This window comes from Engystomops pustulosus, chromosome 4 (genome assembly GCF_040894005.1).
Source record: "Engystomops pustulosus chromosome 4, aEngPut4.maternal, whole genome shotgun sequence".
NCBI classification, from domain to species: Eukaryota; Metazoa; Chordata; class Amphibia; order Anura; family Leptodactylidae; genus Engystomops; species Engystomops pustulosus.
In genome coordinates this window covers 191,386,852-191,407,991 of record NC_092414.1, presented here as the reverse complement: position 1 = coordinate 191,407,991, position 21,140 = coordinate 191,386,852, and the positions used below count along the sequence as shown (strand labels likewise).

Genomic DNA, 21,140 nt, shown 5'->3' with positions numbered 1-21,140 from the left:
CTAGGCTGCCCGTACTTGGTCCCGGGACTAGGCTGCCCGTACTTGGTCCCGGGACTAGGCTGCCCGTACTTGGTCCCGGGACTAGGCTGCCCGTACTTGGTCCCGGGACTAGGCTGCCCGTACTTGGTCCCGGGACTAGGCTGCCCGTACTTGGTCCCGGGACTAGGCTGCCCGTACTTGGTCCCGGGACTAGGCTGCCCGTACTTGGTCCCGGGACTAGGCTGCCCGTACTTGGTCCCGGGACTAGGCTGCCCGTACTTGGTCCCGGGACTAGGCTGCCCGTACTTGGTCCCGGGACTAGGCTGCCCGTACTTGGTCCCGGGACTAGGCTGCCCGTACTTGGTCCCGGGACTAGGCTGCCCGTACTTGGTCCCGGGACTAGGCTGCCCGTACTTGGTCCCGGGACTAGGCTGCCCGTACTTGGTCCCGGGACTAGGCTGCCCGTACTTGGTCCCGGGACTAGGCTGCCCGTACTTGGTCCCGGGACTAGGCTGCCGGTACTTGGTCCCGGGACTAGGCTGCCGGTACTTGGTCCCGGGACTAGGCTTCCGGTACTTGGTCCCGGGACTAGGCTTCCGGTACTTGGTCCCGGGACTAGGCTTCCGGTACTTGGTCCCGGGACTAGGCTTCCGGTACTTGGTCCCGGGACTAGGCTTCCGGTACTTGGTCCCGGGACTAGGCTTCCGGTACTTGGTCCCGGGACTAGGCTTCCGGTACTTGGTCCCGGGACTAGGCTTCCGGTACTTGGTCCCGGGACTAGGCTTCCGGTACTTGGTCCCGGGACTAGGCTTCCGGTACTTGGTCCCGGGACTAGGCTTCCGGTACTTGGTCCCGGGACTAGGCTTCCGGTACTTGGTCCCGGGACTAGGCTTCCGGTACTTGGTCCCGGGACTAGGCTTCCGGTACTTGGTCCCGGGACTAGGCTTCTAGTATTTAGCGCTTAGTCATAGTCTGTGAATTTGTTTTCACGTTGTAGCCACATATGATGAGTAAGGAGAGATATAATCAACAGAGTTTTGCTCCAAAATTTGGTATTCTAGAGAACCATTCCATTTCTAGTACTAGGTGATTAGTTGCCAGTACTAAGTTTCTAGCACATAGTCCCAGTCTAAGTGTTGACTATATGTCATTATAGAGTTTCATTCCATCATTCCATTTCTAGTCTTTGGTGCTCAGTCCCAGTACTAGGCTTCTGGTACCCGGTCCCAGTACTAAGCTTCTAGTGCTTAGTCCCAGTCTGTGAATTAGTTTTCGTATGGTAGTCACATATGGTGAGGTCTAAGTATGAAGAATATTGTCTGGAATACACAGACCTGATCTTACTCTGTTTCTTACCCTTGCTCTATGCACTCCTCAGAGTACAGTATAATAGACTGAATAATATCCAATAATAGCTTAGAAGTCGGTTCAGACCAATGTTTAGTGCAGAGTAGATGGTTCTTACCCTGGATGAGTCTTCTAGGTGTGTGCTGACTATTTACAGCTAATATGCAAGTAACTGCATTCCAAAAACAAGCAACCAATCACATGCCTGCTTTCAAGACAGTGCTAGAGGAAAGCTACAAGTCTATTGGTTGTGGCGGGATATAAAATGTTCATTTCTTTTGAATGTATTTTCTCCCGTATCTTCAGTAATAGGTGAGAGACATTGCAGACGCTTTTACGATTTTATGATGTTGTCTCCATTAATATGTGCCTAATGTACTTACAAATTCTGCTGGATGCCCTTGCTTAGGGCAATGGTTCTTCTCTGCTAACGCCTACTTTAAGTAGGTCACTTACTGCTTCTGTATCCCAGTATGGATTTTACTTGTCTCAATCTGCAGCAATTCCCAGTACAGAATATGTGGGAGTATAGGAATCCACATCTAATCAATAGCAAAATCTAACATGTAATCTATGCAGATTAAGCACGGATTTTCTTACAGATTTAGCCTTGGATCCTAGAGAGAATTTCTCCTCTCCCATCGAGCCAGGAGACATCAGTGCAGATCTGAAGCACAAAAGTGACATAATATGGATATTCTTAAAAAAAAAAAAAAAAAAAGAAAAAGAAAGTATCACAGAACATAAAAAGTAATACAAGATCTTAATAGTAAAAAGTTGTTAACGTTAAAGGGGTTGTCCACTTTCAACAAGTAATTGATATGGTTTGGGTAAGGAAAAGTTATACAACTTTCCAATATACTTTTCTATATAAATTCCTCGCTTTTATCAAGATCTCTGCTTGCTGTCCTTCTATAGAAAGCTTCTATGTTGATAAAAATCTGTCCCTGGACATGTGATGGACAACTCTGACTACTCTCTGTAATAATGGCTCCTGCACCTGCATGTCCATCACATGACCACGGACAGGTTTTTATACACTGGAATTAAAATTTGGAAGCTTTCTATAGCAGGACAGCAAGCGGAGATCAAGAAAACCATGAGAAATTGATAAAGAAAGTATATTGGTAAATTATATAACCTTCCTTTACACAAACAATATAAATTTTTTACTGAAGGTGGACAACCCCTTTAAGTAAATCTGCACCCAGAGAAAGGTAATTGGTGACATTCCTGATTGATAATTGTATGTATCCCTCCTGTCATGTCTATAGTATATGTACTCACTCCGGGCCTGTGGGGAAGTAACTCCGGGCCCTCTGCGGGGCCACTTATTTGTTCTTGTCTTCATGTGTGATTCATAATTTTTTTTTTTTTTAATCTTTAATCTGTGAAAATCCGTCTGAATTGTTCATGTAAAGGGATTGAGTAAATGATGTTCTCTGTGAAATCACATGATCATTATGTTGGAACTTTTTTTTTTTTTTTTTAATCATTAGGATATAAAATAAAAGTCTTTGATAACACCTGAGATCTTAATGTCTATTCCTTAGCGCAGCGATGGACGTAACACAAGAGTGTAATATGTCTGGGGACTACTCCCATGAATTAAACTTTCCTTCCCCCATGTCCTAGTCCTACACGAGCAACAAATATTGACCTGCAGAAAAAAACTTTTTTTTAAATTAATATTAGGGTTCAAGGAACACTTCAAGGATTCATTGAATTATACTAAATCCTGGTTATTAGCCAGCAAATATTGTGAAAAAAAAGTTAGATGATACATTTGAGAGGGGGTTACAGAGGTTTACCACATTTTCACATATAGAGCTGGTGACACGATCCTATAGATTCATATTAATGGATTCTATTCTTTTAGCTAAAAATTGTTTCCCTCACAACAGCCTGTCCTCCTCGAACAGACCCTCCCATCTACTCCCCTCCCCCCCATGCTTCTTCATGTCATGTGACCAGGGTGATGAACACAGATGTCACAGATGATGAACATTAGCAAACTGTACACCATGCATACATCTGATCACATGGCATGATCATGGCATTATTACAGCATGCCTTTGTGGACTTCTACTCCTCCCCATCCTCCATGGAGGCTGGTGTGATTTCATGTGAACAGATACATACATTGGGTAGACTGTGCAAATGTAAAAGGACCTTAGATGATCGCACCCTGGTCACATGACATGAAATCGCTAATGGTTAGGGCAGCACGATGGCTGAGTGGGTAGCACTTCTGCCTTGCAGCATTGGAGTCCTGGGTTCTAGTCCCACTCAGATCAACATCTGAAAAGAATTTGTATGTTCTCTCTGTGTTTGTGTGGGTTTCCTCCGGTTTCTTCTCACACTCTTAAAACATACTGGTAGGTTGTTTAGATTGTGAGCCCCATGGGGACAGGGGCCAATTTGTCATGCTTTGTGCAGCGCTGCGTCATCTGTAGGTGCTATATAAATATAGAATCATTATTATTAATGGTGTAACAGAGCTCTAAGGCCCCTTCCACACTTGCGTTTTTCATGCGCGTGCTTTTGACGTGCAGAACTTGCATTGCACTCTGACCCATCGTAATCAATGGGTCTTTTCAGGCTTGCATTTTTTTTCACGCACACACATGCGTTTAAATCTCGACATGCTCTACTTTTGCAAGTCATGCGCGTGAAAAACGCACCATACAAGTCTATGGAGACGCATCAAAAATGCATTGCACTCTGAGACACATGCAAGTGCAATGTGTTTTTCACACATCAATTGCCATAGAAAAGATAGAGCTCAGCATTATCTGCGCGTGAAAAGTGCATTGAAATTGCATTGAAAATGCGCGTGAAAAACTGAGACACTGAACAAACTCTGACTGAAAACTGATTGAACTCTGATGCAAAATGTCAGTTTTTCACTGACCAAACCCTGATCAAACTCTGATGTGATCTGCAACGCAAGTGTGGAAGGGGCCTAACTCAATGTTCTACATAGCAGCATGTTCTGCAGCACTGAGACTTGTCAATCAGGAACAAGTAGGCAGAGTAACTAGTGATGGGAAGTCCGGCTCTTCTTAGTGAGCTGGATCGTTAGGCTCTGCTCACTAAGAAGAGCCGGCTTTTCTGGCTCCTGAACGGCTCCATAGTAAATATATAATAGGGAGCCTCAGGCCAGTCAGTCACCCCACTCCACTTTTTTTTTAACCCGGTGAGCCTATTAGGGGCGGTGTTAGGTGAACTATCGGCTCACTGATGGGAGCCGACTCTTTGTGAATGACCCCATCACTAAAAGCCATGCAAGTAACTCATGAATATGCAGAGTTTCATTGGACGTCAGGTGAGTTGCATATAAGTTTACAAACTGATTTTTTTTTAGGTGCGGGGGCTGTATGAAGAGAGCTCACAGGCTAAGAGCTCTTCATATAGAGGTGGGGGTTGCTGCATATTTCAGCAAACACCCAACGCTAATATCTGTGATCGGTGCTATACCCGTGATGGGATGTACTATGGCGCTGCCTGTGCATCGGCTCCGGCAACCACATCCACCTCATGTACAAAGGAATTTCCCCCCAGGGATCATTAAAGGACTATCTTGTCTTATTCTTCTCACTGATCCCTGAAGCTCTCCCTTTTTACTGAGGCATTCCAGGATATTTGGTAGGCAAGATTATAAATGGTGTATGGCGGGTGGGGGGTCATTTCTTATTGTGGTCCAGGAGTTATACCCCTGAATCTAAATAATGGGATTCTTGTACCATAAACCATGTTCACACATATTTATGTGAAGACACAAGTCATTAAGGGGTTATAAATCTACAAGTGTGTGAGATACTGAACATGACTGTGAGGGAGGTGATGTCATATCACTGCATTGTGTTACTACAGGGACTGGTATCCTACAGCTGCTCATTACTAACCTCTAAACTGAGCAGAGATATGGTTTATATGTGGGAGTCATGACTATATCATGACTATATAATAGTGTGGGGTGTATTACAGTATGGACCCTAAGCACCCTGATACAGAGCTATGAAACACAATTCTGCAGCTTCATTGCCCACAGCTTGATGTCTGATCATAATCCCTATTTCACGTCTAATTTTACATGAATGTCTCCACCTCAGGAGACACGTTACCGTAGACCATTCTGCTTTAAAGTAATATAAAATAGTCTCCAACAAGATGTCCGCCGTCTTGCACTTGAACGGTGAAAACTGAAGACAGGAATAGAAGATGTAACGGTTGCAGTTCTGAGCAGCAATGGCTTCTGGGAGTTGTGGTTTATAACTGAACGTTTAGCATTAATCAATGGCTTTGGTAAACTACACTTCCCAGAGTGCATTGTGCGGCTCGGTTGCCAGGACTCAGGAAAGTTGATGATGGCCGCAGAGATTGGAGGGAGCTATGAGGGGTAAGGGCTGCTGTGTGTAGTGGGAGAGCTGCTGTGCATTGCCCCAGTGCAGTGATGGTGTGCTGCCAGCTGTGCCAGGTGCTTTCATCGCTGGCTGCGTGCTCGGTGCTGCTATGGTGCAAGGGGGCTGCACCTAATGCTTGGGGGCTGTTATCTTTATGCAAATCACTAATTGTAGGCTGTTAATTGCATATTAGTCACTGACTATTAACCTGTTCATAGAGTGCATGAGCAACATAGGCGGACATTATACCACAGCTTTCTTTTGTTTTAAGATGATAACTGCGCAGGGACAGAGGTGTACGCCAACCAAAACGCCTGTCCTGTGGCCAAAAATCAGGGGGGGTATCGCCTCCTTCATCTCTATGAAAAGCGATTGAGGTTACGTTGCGATTCTGTTTAGTTTTTTTTTTAGAGGTGATAAATGCTGACAAATTCAGCGTGGATGTCGTGTCCAAAGTCACCTAGGATGTTTTCTTGCAAAGATGCGCCACACCTGACCGTGGTTTCTGCCAGTACTGAAGCCCAGCTGTATAGAAATTAATCGATCTTAGTTGCAATACCACGCACAACCCGTAGTCAGATGTGCTGTTTTTGGAAGGAAACTGCCATGTTTTTCAACTTATGGACAACCCCTCTAAATGTCGGTGCACATGGCTCTGACAGGCAGTATACACTACTTTGTCCCAATTCACCTGATAGAAGTCATTAAAAATTTAAGGCACACTTTTTTTTTTCTCCTTGTGCGTGGAGATGCTGGAAAGTAAGAATCTCAGGGTGCGCTCACTTGTAGCACTTTAGAAGTGCACATAGGGCATGTCGCGGCCCAATTGCATATTCCTTTTTATGGAAACACGTGCAGTAGGTAACCTGCACCCAGTGTCTTGCATTTAAACAATACAAGATCTGGGATGCTGGTTACCGATCACACGCGTTTCCATAGTATATGCGGTGGCACTTTCATTGTGCTTTTAAATGGAATCAAAATGTGAAGTGTGACCGCACCCTCAGAGCTGTCAAAATCAGATGAGAATATCTGACACTAGAATGAGATTACAGAGCCGGATAGCACCACTATAGAAAAGTGATTCAAATCGCAGTTAAACGTGTTCATTTATCAATCACACGTGAGTTTTAATTAGAAACTCTCACCAGGTTTTATCCCACTATACTACAAGCCTCCACAAGTGAGGGGTGAAGTGTTGTTTCTAGAAATCACTCTTATGTGAAATTGCATAAATTTACCTATACAAAAAAAAAAAATCTCTCTCAAAGTAAGGAAAATCTGACTCTTCTCACTTTCACATGAGACGAGTCAAGTTTAGAGGCTGTTACATTTCATTACCCCTCTGAAACATGCTGATGGTGTTTTAGTAAAGAATATTTGTCTGACTTCGGGGGAGATTTTTTTTTAAATAGGTGAGATTTCACATAAAAGAGGGAATTCTAGAGAGGACATTTCATCCCCTACCTGAGGGGGCTAGTAATTTAGCCTCTAGGCAGGGATCATATACTGTGAACACGCTGCAGAATTTCTGTCTGTTATAATGAGACTCTGGGAGGGCTTTTACTATGACTTTTCTGGTATTTGGCGGAGAAAGCATCTGATAAGCCCCATCTTTGACCATTTTTTTGGCTTTTCGAACCCCTATGCTACTTTGTGAGTGGGAGTGACTGAAGGTGAGCGGGGGCATAAACACCTCAGGCCGCCTTATTTACTACAGTCTCAAAACTAGTGGAGACCAGCCAAAATCTCCACCAAGTCAGACAATGTCTGAACAGCTCCAAACTGGCGGAGAAGGTTTTTTGGATCTACTAAGAGGCTGGAGCCTATTATTAGATGTGACACGCTGTGTAAAACGCTTTAGTATGTTCCCTGCGTGACCAGAACATGTAGGTGTTCGGAAAGTTTGCATTAATTATTCGGGACAGTCCTGCTCACTTTGTACCCCTTTGGGGACAGTCCTGCTCACTTTGTACCTCTTTGGGGACTTAACTGTATTGCCCAGCATTACACTACTATATTTTGTTCCTCTTTAATCTCTACTGACCAGACCTCTGTCAGCGACTGCCAATTGGAGCCTGTGATGGCGATCGTCGTATAAGAATGGAGCCTAAAACTTGCACAACTTTAACAAGTATAGCCCTTAACCTGCACTGAGCGCTGTGGTGTCACCCCAGGATGAAGCATGGATAGTGGGGTAAGAGGCGGCACACATCACACCTCTCGTTATACTGATCACTAGTAATCCACCGCAGTCTTCTCCTTTCTTTCAGGTAATGAATGGTTGGGCCGTGAGCCCTGGTCTTCACCAAAACCACAACAACTTCCTGCCAGCCATCAAATCGATGCCAGTAAGTCTGACAAACCAGCACTGCAATGGTTTGGGGTGTAAGTTGTCAGTAGGAACCTACCTAAGCATCTACTATAAATTACTCTTTTTTAACTAAACAGGTTGTGGCTCAGTAAAGTTGATGGAGATATAGTGCGGATATATGTCTTCTTCCCCAGAGCAGTATACATTGTGGTCTTTTGTTATACTGGTCCATTGTTGGGATTTAGTCTATGTATAGATCTTGGTTTTGTATTTGACCCAGAACACTAGTGATGAGTGGACTCGTACTCCAAGTTGGGGTTCGTGTGTGTGCCCCGCATGACCAGGACATATTGCCGGATTGGCAGCCAAACAGCCAATCTGGCAAGTTGACGACCCAACGAGCCATGGCTATAATTGGCTAGTGGTGTCCCTCTGGCCAATCACAGCCCTAGCTAGGGGCGTCAATTTTGCCAGATTGCTTTTTCGTCTGACAGTATGTCCGGAATGTACCCGAGCTTAGAGTTCTGATCCGCTCATCTCTAGGACACCTTTACCACATGAGCATTAGATCATAAATACAGGTGGTCCCCTACTTAAGAACACCCGACTTACAGACGACCCCTAGTTACAAACGGATCTCAGAATATTGGTAAATTACTGTACTTTAGCCCTAGGCTGGAATAAACAGCTGTAACAGTTATCACAGGTGTCTGTAATGAAGCTTTAGTGTTACTTCTGGTTCTTATGACAATCCAACATTTTTAAAATCCAATTGTCACAGACACCAAAAAAAATTTGTTTGGAGCTACAATTATAAAATATACAGTTCCGACTTACATACAAATTCAACTTAAGAACAAACGTACAGAACCTATCTTGTACGTAACTTGGGGACTGCCTGTATGTACATATATATACTTTGTGATCTACCAATATTTAATACTCAGTTTCCATTTTTCAGATTTCTGCTGTGAAACAGAACAGTGTTTTACAGACACTGGTGAACAAGAGTCAGGAACCTGAGAAAGAGCCAGGTACGGTGGCCCCTCACAGTCATCATCCTGTCATTCCAGTTTTTAATTATTCCTCTAATGGGGAAATTATAAAACCTGAAACATTCATTTTATATACTTATAGATATATATAGATATATTATGCACATCATGTTATAGGTAATGTGGATTTTAGTGTAATAAAATGTGAGGATTTGCCACATTTTAAGGAAATCTACCTTTAAAATCCATCATCATAAACCAGGGACACTTACCCCTAGATCCAGGCCCCATGTCTGTGGTGATCTTCTTATATTTGTTATCTATGGCCTCCTTCCTACTAAAATCAACCTATAAATTTTGCTAAAGAGCCTGAAGGGCTCTGCGCTTCTCCCGCACTGTGTAACAGCCGGTGAATTTGCAGCATGGAGGGGCTCTGGTAACACCCCCAGGATCCCTTCAGGCTCATTAGTATAATTTTAAAAGGTGATTTTAGAAGGAAGGAGGCCATGGATAACAAATATAAGAAGATTATTTGGTTTTGAAGGTAGATTATCCTTAATACAAATTGTAAATCCGTCCATGTAAACTGTTTCAGATCAGAATCCTTCCCATAATGCACATTTCCTACACCATAATAGTGTCAGATCTGACAGTGGGAAGTTGCAAGTTTGTGTTTTTTTTGTCTTTTGAGCCTACAGGCCATGTCTTACCTGCTCTCCTAATTTTATTGAGGAGATGGAGCTTGTGTCCTTTGAGAATAGAGTATGCAGATTAGCTCTCCTCCAGAAGTTAGAAACCTGCCCCTTTCACTCCACCTATAGAAACGTAACTTGTTAGTCAGTGTCCGACCAATAAAAGAGCCTTGAAACATGACCAGGAACAGCAAGAGGCTCGGAGACTGTTGTCTTCTCTCTCAAGAACTTATTTGTGGGCTTTAGAAGCAGCTGCAGATTCATAGCCCCTTCTCTGACATTGCTCTGTCTATGGTGCCGCCATACTTTGAACACATTGATTTCATTTGCAGAAAGCGAAGACTTGCTCAGAGCAGAACAGGAGTGGGATGCCTTGGAAAATATCCAGACAGGTTGGTTTGCAATGAAATGTCTGTGCTTGTATAGCTGGGAAACCTGTTAGTCCACATTTATTAAAAGCAGTGCAGTGTGTACTATGTGCAGTTACCTGTGTAGTGTGCAGGGGGTGCCAGATTCAGGATTTCTAGCGCATGTTCTTCATGAATCTACACTGCTCTGAGTGCACCACCTTTTTGGGTCCCCCTTTACATGTTTTGTGTAAGGGAAATCTCCAGTCAAAGATAATTCATTGACTAACACATGGTGCGGGGCCTGGAGGGAGGAGCTCATTTTCATTGTGTTCCTAGAACCTAGAGTCGTGCTCCTCCCTCCAGGCCCTGCACAAGGTATAATGTGACTGGAGTGTTCCTTTTAGCACATTATTCACTTTTATTATGCTCTACATTATTTTCTTACATTTTCTTACGTGACAAGGACTTTAATTAAACCTAATGTTATTTCTTTTTTTTGTTTTGTTTAGAGCTGTACTGCAAGAAAACAGGTATGTATAAAAAATGTCTTATGGACGGGCCATAGACTTAGGATATGATTTTTATGCTTTGTTTTAGTGTTACTTTGTCCTCCCACACTATAAAAACTGGGAGACTTTGATGTAGAGGGAATAGGGTTTTCCTACATATAGAAATTCCAATTGCTGGTTGTCCAACCAATGGGCAGCGGCCTGCAATATCACTGAAGCAAGCTATATGAATGGAGTGATGGTTGAGCCTGAAATCTAACATCAAGCATGGACAAAACACTTACTCGTATACCCTTGAACTGTGACTGTGGTAATATTCCTATATTTGTTATCCATGGTCTCCTTTCTTCTAAAATCGACTTTTAAACTTATGCTAATGAGTCAGAAGGGCTCTGGAGTGTGTTACCAGAGCCTCTCTATGCTGTAATTTCACTGTCTTCAGCTCCTACACACTCTGTTAGCCTGTGAAACTGCAACACAAAGGGGCTCTGGTAACACCCTAGGAGCCCTTTTAAGATGTTAGCATAATGATAAGTCAATTTTCTAGATAGAAGGAGGCCATGGATAACAAATATAAGATTACCACAGTCCCAATGCCTGGATCTATGAGTAATGTCCCTGGTTTATCATAATGGATTTTGATGGTAGATTTCCTTTAAAGGGGTTTTCCGACGAGATTGCCGAGCGGTGGCACTCAACAATCTCAGCTCCGTTGAGATGAACGAGGCTGCCCGGCCATCTCTTTGGTGCTACGAGGGATGCGACGAGAGAACGTCAGACCCACGTTCTCATGATCTGTGGGGGTCCCATCACTGAGACCCCACCAATCAGCAAGTCCTATGGATAGGAACTAACTTGCTTTGTGGGAAAACTCCTTTACGGGACTTTTAGACAATTAGAACCTACAGTCCAATAGCAGTCGGCCTCCCGTCAATCAGACTTTTTTTTTTTCTAAATTACTGGAATTTTATTTGGGATCAATTCGTGCATGAAAAAACCATTAAGGAGAGCGTTCCATGTTCCTGTACCAGGTTATAACCATAGGTAGATATGGAATCCAGCACTCAGTACCACACTCGGAAACGATCCAATATCAAAAAAGCTTCCTTTATTCAATAAAATTCATGTAGACACGTACAGCCAATGTAAGGATCAACTCGTTTCGACACAAAGTGTCTTAATCATGACCATATTCTGTGTCTATATGCAGGGCTTATCGGGGTTCTTCCTGGACAGACGCCTTTGATCTCCTTCAATGAAGCGCTGCAATACTTCCAGACAGCAGACCTGTCCGAATACATGGTACGTGCTGGAAGAAGTCTACAATGTCAAATCACAAGTGCCGGACACATAAATGTACTGTGATATTACTAGTCTGAGATTCTGCAGCATCAAAAAAAAGTTCTAAAAGCTCTTTGTAATACAACAATGTCAATGTTAAGCTGCAGTTTCCTCCTCCTTCTTGTACTGACATTAATGCTTTATATTCCAGAAAAAGATCCAGCCCACCGTACGGCGCTCGGGTTTCTCTGCTGTCAGTCATTTGCTGTTTGGACCCCCTCGGCTCCATAGAGATCTGCACGCAGAGAGGGACTTGGTGCTGACCATAGCACAGTGTAAGTGGTTCATGGCGGCACATTAGCAGGAGGATAAATTCTGTCCCTTTCCATGTCTGGCTCATCTGTCTCATCACCATGGAGGGGAAAGTGGGAGGGGTTGTGTGTGATTACTCCATCATGATGGGGGGGAAATTTACTAAAAGTGTCCATATCTGCCAGAAAAAAATTCACCATGACAAACCAGGGACACTTACTCATAATATTCTTATATTTGTTATCCGTGTCCTCTATTTTTTATTCTAAAATCCACTTTTAAAATTATGCTAATGAGTTGGAAGAGCTCTGTTGGATGTTACTAGAGCCCCTTCGTGCTGTTGATTCGCTGGCTGTTACACTATGCAGGAGCACTTTCCCTTTCCCACTGTGTGAGATTACATCGTGCTGAGGGATAAGGGAAGTGCCTGTGGGAGCAGGGTGGAGAGTGAGACAGTGTAACAGCCTGTGAAGCTACAAAGGGGGCACTGGTAACACCTCATAAAACTAATTTTACAAGTTAATTTTAGAAATAAGGAGGCCATGGATAAGGAATATAAGAATCTTACCACAGTCACGGTGTCTGGGTCTATCATGATGGATTTTAATGGTAGATTCCCTTTAAGAATCTGCTTTGCCTGGTATCTTGAGATGTGATGTCCATGGGATTCAGAATTCCGCAGTTCATGAGAGATTAGACTCCTCGGAGATATTCTCTTTGTGGATTTTCTGTTAGGCTACATTCAGACGCCCGTTGCCCACCGTACAGTAGCATGGCGGGCACGCGGCGGTGCGTGGGGAGAGGAGGTGGAGGTGAGCGCTGCTCATTCCCGCCCCTCTCCATAGGGATATATGGCATGCTGCGCCGTAAGCCGTGAAAAGATAGGATATGTCCTATCTTTTCACGGTGTATGGAGTGGTAAGGTGTATCACGTGTGCTGCACCGTACCGCTCCTGTAGGGCGCCATGCGGGGGATGGGGGACGTATATATACATTGGCTGTATATACGTCCCCCATACGGCCGTCTGAATGTAGCCTAAGTTGGTGAATTGATCAGAAAAATACTATATTCGGTATCTGTTGTACGTGTCCATAGGTCCACTTGATAACGGTCAGCAAGTTCATGTCCGAATCCTGCAGACCATATACAAGAAGCTGACCGGTGCCAGGTTTGACTGCCCCCTATTTGGATCACACTGGGAGCAACTGGGATTCCAAGGTGAGATAATGGTGGTAGTGGTAGTGTAGTGACTAGATGCAGAGGGGACCTATTACTGTACTAGTGGGGAGAGGTTGGCATGTTTTTTGATTCCAGGTCATACAGGAATGGGATGACACCATGTTTGAGTTATTTGGCATCCTCACAAATTGTATTGTGGATATTGGTTGTGAGTGTCGTCTAGGATCCGTGGCTATTGCATAGAGACAGAACATATTATTGTGTCCATTTATCTAAATTTCTCATTATCAAACTACTATGGCTCCTATTAATAAGATGCCCTTTGTCTTGTCCTGCAGGTCTGGATCCTGGCACTGACTTGAGAGCCGCTGGACTGCTTGGTCTTATGCACCTGTTGCACATGGTGATGGATCCTAAAATACTGCCTTTGGCTCATGACATTTTCCGCCTGTCACAGCATCACAGACAGGTCTGTATTATGTATAATGTATATAACACGTGTGTGTGTGTGTGTAATATATATACACACATATATATATATGCCCATGGAAGCCAATCGGAGCTCCGCTTTAATTTTATAAATGGCAGGTGGGAAATCTAAGCTGAGCTCTGATTGGTTCCCATGGGCAACTAGAACAGTTCTGCTCTAAGAGACTTATGATAAATTTCCCCCTTTGTGTGTAAATGTGTACATATATATAGACTATAAAGCTGTATATACACTGTGTATTTTCTTCCAGAATTTCCCATTCTGTCTCATGTCCCTCAACATCACAAGAATCTGTATCCAGGTTCTGAGAGAGGAGCGAGTAAGCAGGTGAGTAACTCGTATAATACTAATGTAGCAGGGCTTCTTATATTACTGTATGTAGATTACTTTTTTTTTACTTCAGTTGTAAGATTTCCTCTGGCTTCAGAAGAGACTTACCTTGAGTAATGACAATATCCGTGATTATTTATAGGAAGCTTTAAAGAAAATCTACCATCGTGATAAACCAACATTACATTGTATTATTTATCCATGACCGCCTTCCTTAAATTATAATATTATTCAATGAGCAGAATAGGTTTCACCCCCCCCCCCCCTCTCCCTCCTCGTTCTGCCTGTGTAATCTAGCAGAAGCATGAAGTTCAGGGGAGGGGGAGACGTGCTGTGCTCATTATAACAGCCTGTGAAGCTACAAAACTGAGGTGCTCTGGAAACACCCATCAGAGCCCTTTAGGGTCATTAGAATAATTATAAAAGTTGATTTTAGAAGGAATGAGGCCATGGATAACAAATGGCCTTTCCTTTAAAATAGCACTGGGCTGTCTGGATGGCAATCCCTGTGCTGGGGGGATGGCCCATGTGCTCGGAAAGAGAGATCGCAGTGCTGTCTCTGGCGCCCATGCCATTGGTTCACCTGCACTGGGCTAGATGAAGGATTATGCAACTATCGGACAGCTACATAACGTTTACTCCATAGTGGCTGTGCAGGATAATGCAACTTTTTCCACTATTTTAGTAGTAGTGATGCTACAATATCCTGCACAGCCATGACTGGCGGCATGTAACTGTATGGCGTGGATGCTGTGCTCCCTGGGTAGTGCAGCCACCTTAAATATCTGCTGCGGAGAAGGCTAACGCTGTTTTCTCTTGATACCAAGACTCTGCAGCAAAATATTGTTAATATTGTGCGTCTTATGAAAGTTAGAGAATTTTCCAATATACTTTTTGTAACAATTCTCTTATGACATTCAATGGGAAGCTCCATTTACTTTCTGTGGATAGAAAACTGTCCCTGGTCATGTGATGTCACACAGGTGCACGGCTTGTTATATCCACAGGAAGTATTTGGAGCTGTGTATTATAACAAGATGTGAGCCTATGTGACCTCACATGACTAGGAATATAACAAACCATGCACCTGTGTGATATCACATGACCAGGGATACAACAAGCCGTGCACCTGTGTGACATCACATGAACATGCATATAACGAGCCACGCACCTGTGTGACATCACATGACCAGGGATACAATGTGCCGTGCACCTGTGTGACCTCACATGACCAGGGATACAACGTGCTGTGCACCTGTGTGACATCACACGACCAGGTATGTAACGAACTATGTACCTGTGTGACCATGATCACATGACCAGGGACAAGAAGTAAACAATGGAGCTTCCTATAAGATAGGATACAAGATACAAGGAATTGATACAGAAAGTATATTGGAAAATTGTATAACTTTTCATTAGACACCATATAAATATTTTTTTTTGAAAGTGGACAACCCTTGGGGTTAAATGTGTATGTGTCCTCTTATAGGGAGTGTAACCGCAGACAGCAGGTGTTTGCTGTGCTCAATGACCTCTACGTGGCCGTATACTTCCACCTTTACCACGTGTGGAAGACGCAGAACAAAACCATCAGCGACTCCGGCTACGTCCTGAAAGGTGAGTGTAAGGCTTCATCTTCACGCTGTTATGTTGTGTGTATATATCAATGTCACCGAGGCCTAGGTCGGCGTCTCGGGCCTTCTCATCTTATATCTCCAGTCACATAAATCCATCCTCCTTCTAGTAAATCTATCAGTACCTGGCGGCAGAAGCACATAATGAATTCCAGGATGAACAGGCCCATGTCCTGGGAGCACAGGCCTCGGCCTACATACTGCTTCAATTATAATGCCTGAATGTTATGGATGTCTTGGGGCTGAGGGGGTTGGGCACTTAACCTTCTGCTGCTATGACTGGGATATGAGTGTATGTACATACAGAAGGCAATAGGACGCTATATAAGCCTGCCGGGAAATTGGGGACCTCTATGTATATGTGATATACGTTTGGGAGCTTTACCGTACGGCTATAATGTTTTCACCCTGTTCTCATGATTGGTGGGGGTCACAGTAACGCATTTGTCCCATTTTCTTGTGGTCAAAGTTTTTCCGTTTTTTTAATTGTGCGCTCCAAGTGACACCTCCCCTTGTATTTTTGGGGTTGGTGTGATCACAGATATCACATTTTGTATATGTTTTATTATGTTTTAATAGATTTCTAAAAAAAAAAGAAAAAAAAATTTTGTATGAATTTTAGTTTTTGACCTATTCGGACGCCAGTATTAATTTCACACTTCAGCGTTGGGAATTTTGGGACACAGTGATACCTGACATGTTTACTTTTCTGTTTTTGTTTGTTTTTTATACTTGTTCTAGAGAAAGGGGGTTGATTTGTACTTTTGGGTTGTGTTGTGTTAACCCCTTTATGTGTGGGCAGAGTATATGTGGCTAAAGCCATGGCTGGAAAGCAACCAGTTCACTATTATCAATTCTTCTTTCCCAATGTAGAGGTTGAAGTTCTTGCCAAGAAAAAACCCAAAGAACTTTTCCGCCAATTAGACGTCCATCTGAAAGAGCGGCCTCTACCCAAGGATCTGCCCCTTGAGATCTGGACGCACCACCCGGCTGAACAACGGATTGAGAATCATGATGGTAGCCATGCACAGGCCGGGGGCATCTGCTTCACAGGGGTCTGTGAGCAGCAGGTGCAGGAGGACAGGCTTATATGAGAGCCGGGGCATGCTGTGGGCACTGGGGCACGGAAAACCAGCTGTAGGCATTGGTGAACACGGCGTAATGTAGACTGCAGTAATTGATGATACTTGGTTACCGCTTACGTAGGGCGTAGTGTATAGGTCACACGTAAAAAAACTAGGCCGCACCCGGTATGATGTACCATGAATGTACAATGCTCAGGGCTTTCCATCATGGCTGATCATAATGCAGAAATCCTATATGGCACATACACATCAGTCAGGGGGAGGGCATAAGGACACATTACGTGTGTAATATTTATAGAGAGTCTGCCTGCACAATGCACCTAATAATGTTAGGCATAACACATGGAGAGCTGTATTATCGTAATCTGTGTGTACGTTCTTAGTAGCAGCAGGATTGTGAAATAGGAATTTATAGTCCAGGGTTTGAGAATTTCCAAGAGCACTGGGGGTTGTCCTCACACTGTTGTGCTCTCAGCTCTCTGCATTTAACTGCTACATAGCCGCTACTATCTGTTTTGTTTGCCATAGTATTCACCCAGATATCTTTAGGGGGTTGGGACTGTGGAGCAGTTCAATGCAGAGAACTAAGAGGACAGCAGGGTGTGTGTAGCAATTCAAAGCAGAGAACTAAGAGGACAGCAGGGTGTGTGTAGCAATTCAAAGCAGAGAACTAAGAGGACAGCAGGGTGTGTGTAGCAATTCAAAGCAGAGAACTAAGAGGACAGCAGGGTGTGTGTAGCAATTCAGTGCAGAGAACTAAGAGGACAGCAGGGTGTGTGTAGAAATTCAATGCAGAGAACTAAGAGGACAGCAGGGTGTGTGTAGCAATTCAGTGCAGAGAACTAAGAGGACTGTAGGGTGTGTGGAGTAGTGATGCTACAACATAGAGCTACAATAGAGAGCTAAGAGGACAGCAGGGTGTGTGTAGCAGTTCAGTGCAGAGAACTAAGAGAACAGCAGTGTGCGGACACGCTCCCAGTGCAATCGGAGAAGCTATTTTTCACAGTTCTGCAGCCACTAACATGCACTAAGGTACAAAGACCTCCAGGGGCAATACCCAACACTGGTTAAAACTGCTGGCAGGAATTTGTGATTCTGAGACCAGTTCTAGAGTTTTCCACCATTGTCCTTATGATAATCTGCTGGCTGTTAATATTCCAGGGAACTTCCATGCACATCTGGCTCACATCCCACTGGCCACCAGCAACAAGTAGAAGTGGAAACTCATGTGTCCAGGTTCTTCTTCATGAGTCTCTAGGGACCAGTGTCTGACACGATGCTTCCTTATCTGTAATGTGAATATATAGTGACAGGTTCAGGCACGTGCTCCATCCTAAAGGGAATGTATGTGCTGTACTACTCTACATAGGCCCTCAATTCTGTGTTGCCTAATTTCTTTATATATCTTTACAGCAGCACTTTTTACTGATACTGATCCTGTGCAAAACATAGTTATGAGTGCACTTCAAATCTGTTTTGTGTTGTTCCTCTGTTACTCCTCCTAGAATAATTGGCAATTGGGGGGGGGGGGGTTCCACTTCACAACACGATACTATCAACCCTGATTGAGTAATGTCAGACCATGCATGGACATTCCCCCACGAAATTGTAAAAGTTATGTATTTATTTATTCATGCATTACTAGGAGAAATAATAGAGGTACAATCGGGAAATATATAGGGAAAGATTCATTATTTCCTTGGGAATACAAGTAGTTACTTACATAGAGATGTCTGGAGAGGATAAATAAAAATATGAAGCTTTTTGTATGTCTGCAGCCACCAGTAGAGGGAGCACATTGAACTATGTAGTAAGGATGGGTGCAGAGCCTGTTTGTTAGCGCCCCTCAGTAGCTTTGTGGTAAGTAGAATAGACAGGGGGGCTTAATATACATTTTATTGTAGCCACCAGTCCCCCTAGACAGAATACCCCCATTATTACCCCCATGGCCTTATGCTCTGCAGCGCCAAAGGCCTGATGCTAAGGACCAGCGCTGTAATGGTATGGCCTGGCGATGATGCGGACGCTATTTACCCTATAGATACTACTGTCAGCGATAGACCATAGATATTTTAAGAAATTAATCGGCACAGAATTTTAACCCTCAAAATGACATGATAATAAAACATAAAGGTGGAGCTTTTATTTAATGGTGCACTTTAAAGCAGTAGTCCGATATATTATCAGGATATTTTTATCTTTTATCTGATCTAAACTCAAATACCCAGAAACCCCCCCGCCCCCCAAAATAAGGAATCCAAACAATGTATGCAATGTATTTGTAGTCGCCCAGCATTTTCAAAAATGTATATTATGAAAAAACTGGAAAGCGTTTTAAGTGATCTCACGTCTGCTCCTATTGTGACCCTCGCTAGCAGCCGTTTACCTGAAAGTTTCACTAACCCGCTAATCGACCATGGTCTATCCACCAGCCCCTCGTACTGAATGGGTACACACTCACATTATAGTCACACATGTGGCAGATTTTGCCTTTGTAGAGGCAGTTTAGCACTTTTGAGGCTTCAGCTGCCATTTTGTTGAAGCCCACCTTACTGGATACGGCCTATGAAGAGATAAATATAACAAACACACAGAATGTGAATAAAGTGGGATGGGATACATGGGAAAGATTTTTATTTTTTAGCAATTATTTATTTTTATAGGTGTGGGAGGAGCTAAGAGGCTTTAGGATGTGTATCAGGTGCCAAGGCATAATCTGTTGTTTTTTTTTTTTTTTATTATACCTTTATGTAGTTAACAACTTTCACCCAATACATCTATCAGGGAAGCAGAAAAAAATATTGAGATGCAGGAGATATCTTTTTTTTTTTAAAAATGTCATTATTTCTATATTATATTTATTCTGTGTTAAGAACATGTCCTCAGTAATTTTCATCTTAAAGTTTTTTTTCCTTTTTTTGGACGATCCCAATAAGCTAATTGTAAAGTGATACCTAAGCAATCGCTCGTAATCCTGTGGTAATTCTGGCAGAAATGGTTCCGTTTCCTTGCAGCACCACCACTGGAGAAGCAAAGTATAACAAGGTACACATTGGCATCAATGGATTGTTAGGTCCTCCACAACGAGGGACGCTCTTTGTCACATCTCTGGCCAAGAGATGCAAATCCCTCTGTCTATTAACTTTACATCATATAATAAGGTGTATTCTATTGTTCTTTTTAAGCTACTAAGACACCAGTTATGCCATTTCATACCAAAGCCGGTTAGGTTTTTCTAGAGGAGCCTTGATGGACCATAGGCACCGATGTACCTCTCCTGTACACTTCAGGGGATCATGGCCGCATCCTTTTTTAATTATATCTCCCTTGCCTTATGACTGCAGAATCACCAGCATGGCCTATTTGCCAATCGTTAGATATTTTCTATACTGGGAACAGTCAGTGATTGTAAGTTTGAGTGATGGGTATACTAATGGGTATATGGGAATAATGTGCCCACATCAGGACCCACACCAGGGTCCATGTTGTCCCTGAACTCTGTACTGTAGGTGTGAGGGCATACGTTGAGTATGCTTCACACTATATATAATCATTATATATGGGGATAATGAAATCTTTTTGCACTTAGGTGGCTCTAAAGGGCTGTAGTCACAAAGTTCAGGCCATCTTATATTTTGGTATATTAAGCTGTGAGGCTCGGCACTACGTAGCGGCTATCCTTGAGAGAGTCTCGGCAGCTAGAAGCCGGCGGATGTCTGCCATGTTCATGAACCTTGTATGTGATATACCGCTTAGAGGCACACACCGCGGATGACTGTGAGTGAATGGTGTATACAATATTTTGGATATTTTGAGAATAATTTTGCCGTATTAGATGAGCCATTGAAGATCTGAAGAAATAATCTCATGCTATGGACGTCTAATGCCATGTATATGATCCTAGAGCACTTGCTGTATGTGTACTGTTCTACATGGGAATGTGATGCTATGTAATATGTGCATGTGCAACAATAAATCTGCATGATATTTTACACCATGGTTTCTGGTTTTGATATTTATATTCGTCTGTTGTGTTGATTCCTGGACCGATCTTTGTGAAATGAACGACAGACGGCCTTTCTCTGAGATATCTAATCCTAACCTTCTACATTTTGGTGGATTTGGCTGATTAGCTAAAGGCTATGAAAAACAATCTGCAGCTGGACATCAACAGTGTACGACAAAATTTTGAGGGGAATTTGATCTTAAAGTGGTCTCCTATGTAAGGGCACC

The 21,140-nt window shown here is 43.3% G+C and overlaps 1 protein-coding gene across 3 annotated transcripts; it reads left to right on the top strand.

Annotated features, from left to right (window-relative positions):
• The first annotated feature begins 5,614 nt into the window (after window positions 1-5,614).
• ELMOD3 (ELMO domain containing 3) lies at window positions 5,615-20,899 on the top strand. Of its 3 annotated transcripts, none has more exons than XM_072149063.1 (13): window positions 5,615-5,728; window positions 7,783-7,929; window positions 7,988-8,083; window positions 9,008-9,080; window positions 10,066-10,125; window positions 10,593-10,613; window positions 11,803-11,894; window positions 12,085-12,208; window positions 13,282-13,404; window positions 13,704-13,834; window positions 14,106-14,182; window positions 15,678-15,805; window positions 16,696-20,899. In XM_072149063.1, exons 2-13 carry the CDS (start codon window positions 7,918-7,920, stop codon window positions 16,914-16,916), a joined length of 1,158 nt encoding a protein of 385 aa, XP_072005164.1. In that variant the 5' UTR covers window positions 5,615-5,728; window positions 7,783-7,917; the 3' UTR covers window positions 16,917-20,899. The 3 variants fall into 3 exon arrangements, with proteins under 3 accessions (XP_072005164.1, XP_072005166.1, XP_072005165.1); XM_072149065.1 differs by having other exon boundaries at window positions 5,617-5,728; window positions 8,006-8,083; XM_072149064.1 differs by lacking the exon at window positions 5,615-5,728 and adding an exon at window positions 5,748-5,806.
• Window positions 20,900-21,140: the final 241 nt, after the last annotated feature.

Coding starts and splice junctions, on each gene's coding strand:
- ELMOD3 (XM_072149063.1), top strand. Junction 10,614..11,802: donor GCTGTACTGCAAGAAAACAG/GTATGTATAAAA, acceptor GTCTATATGCAG/GGCTTATCGGGGTTCTTCCT. Junction 13,405..13,703: donor GGAGCAACTGGGATTCCAAG/GTGAGATAATGG, acceptor CTTGTCCTGCAG/GTCTGGATCCTGGCACTGAC.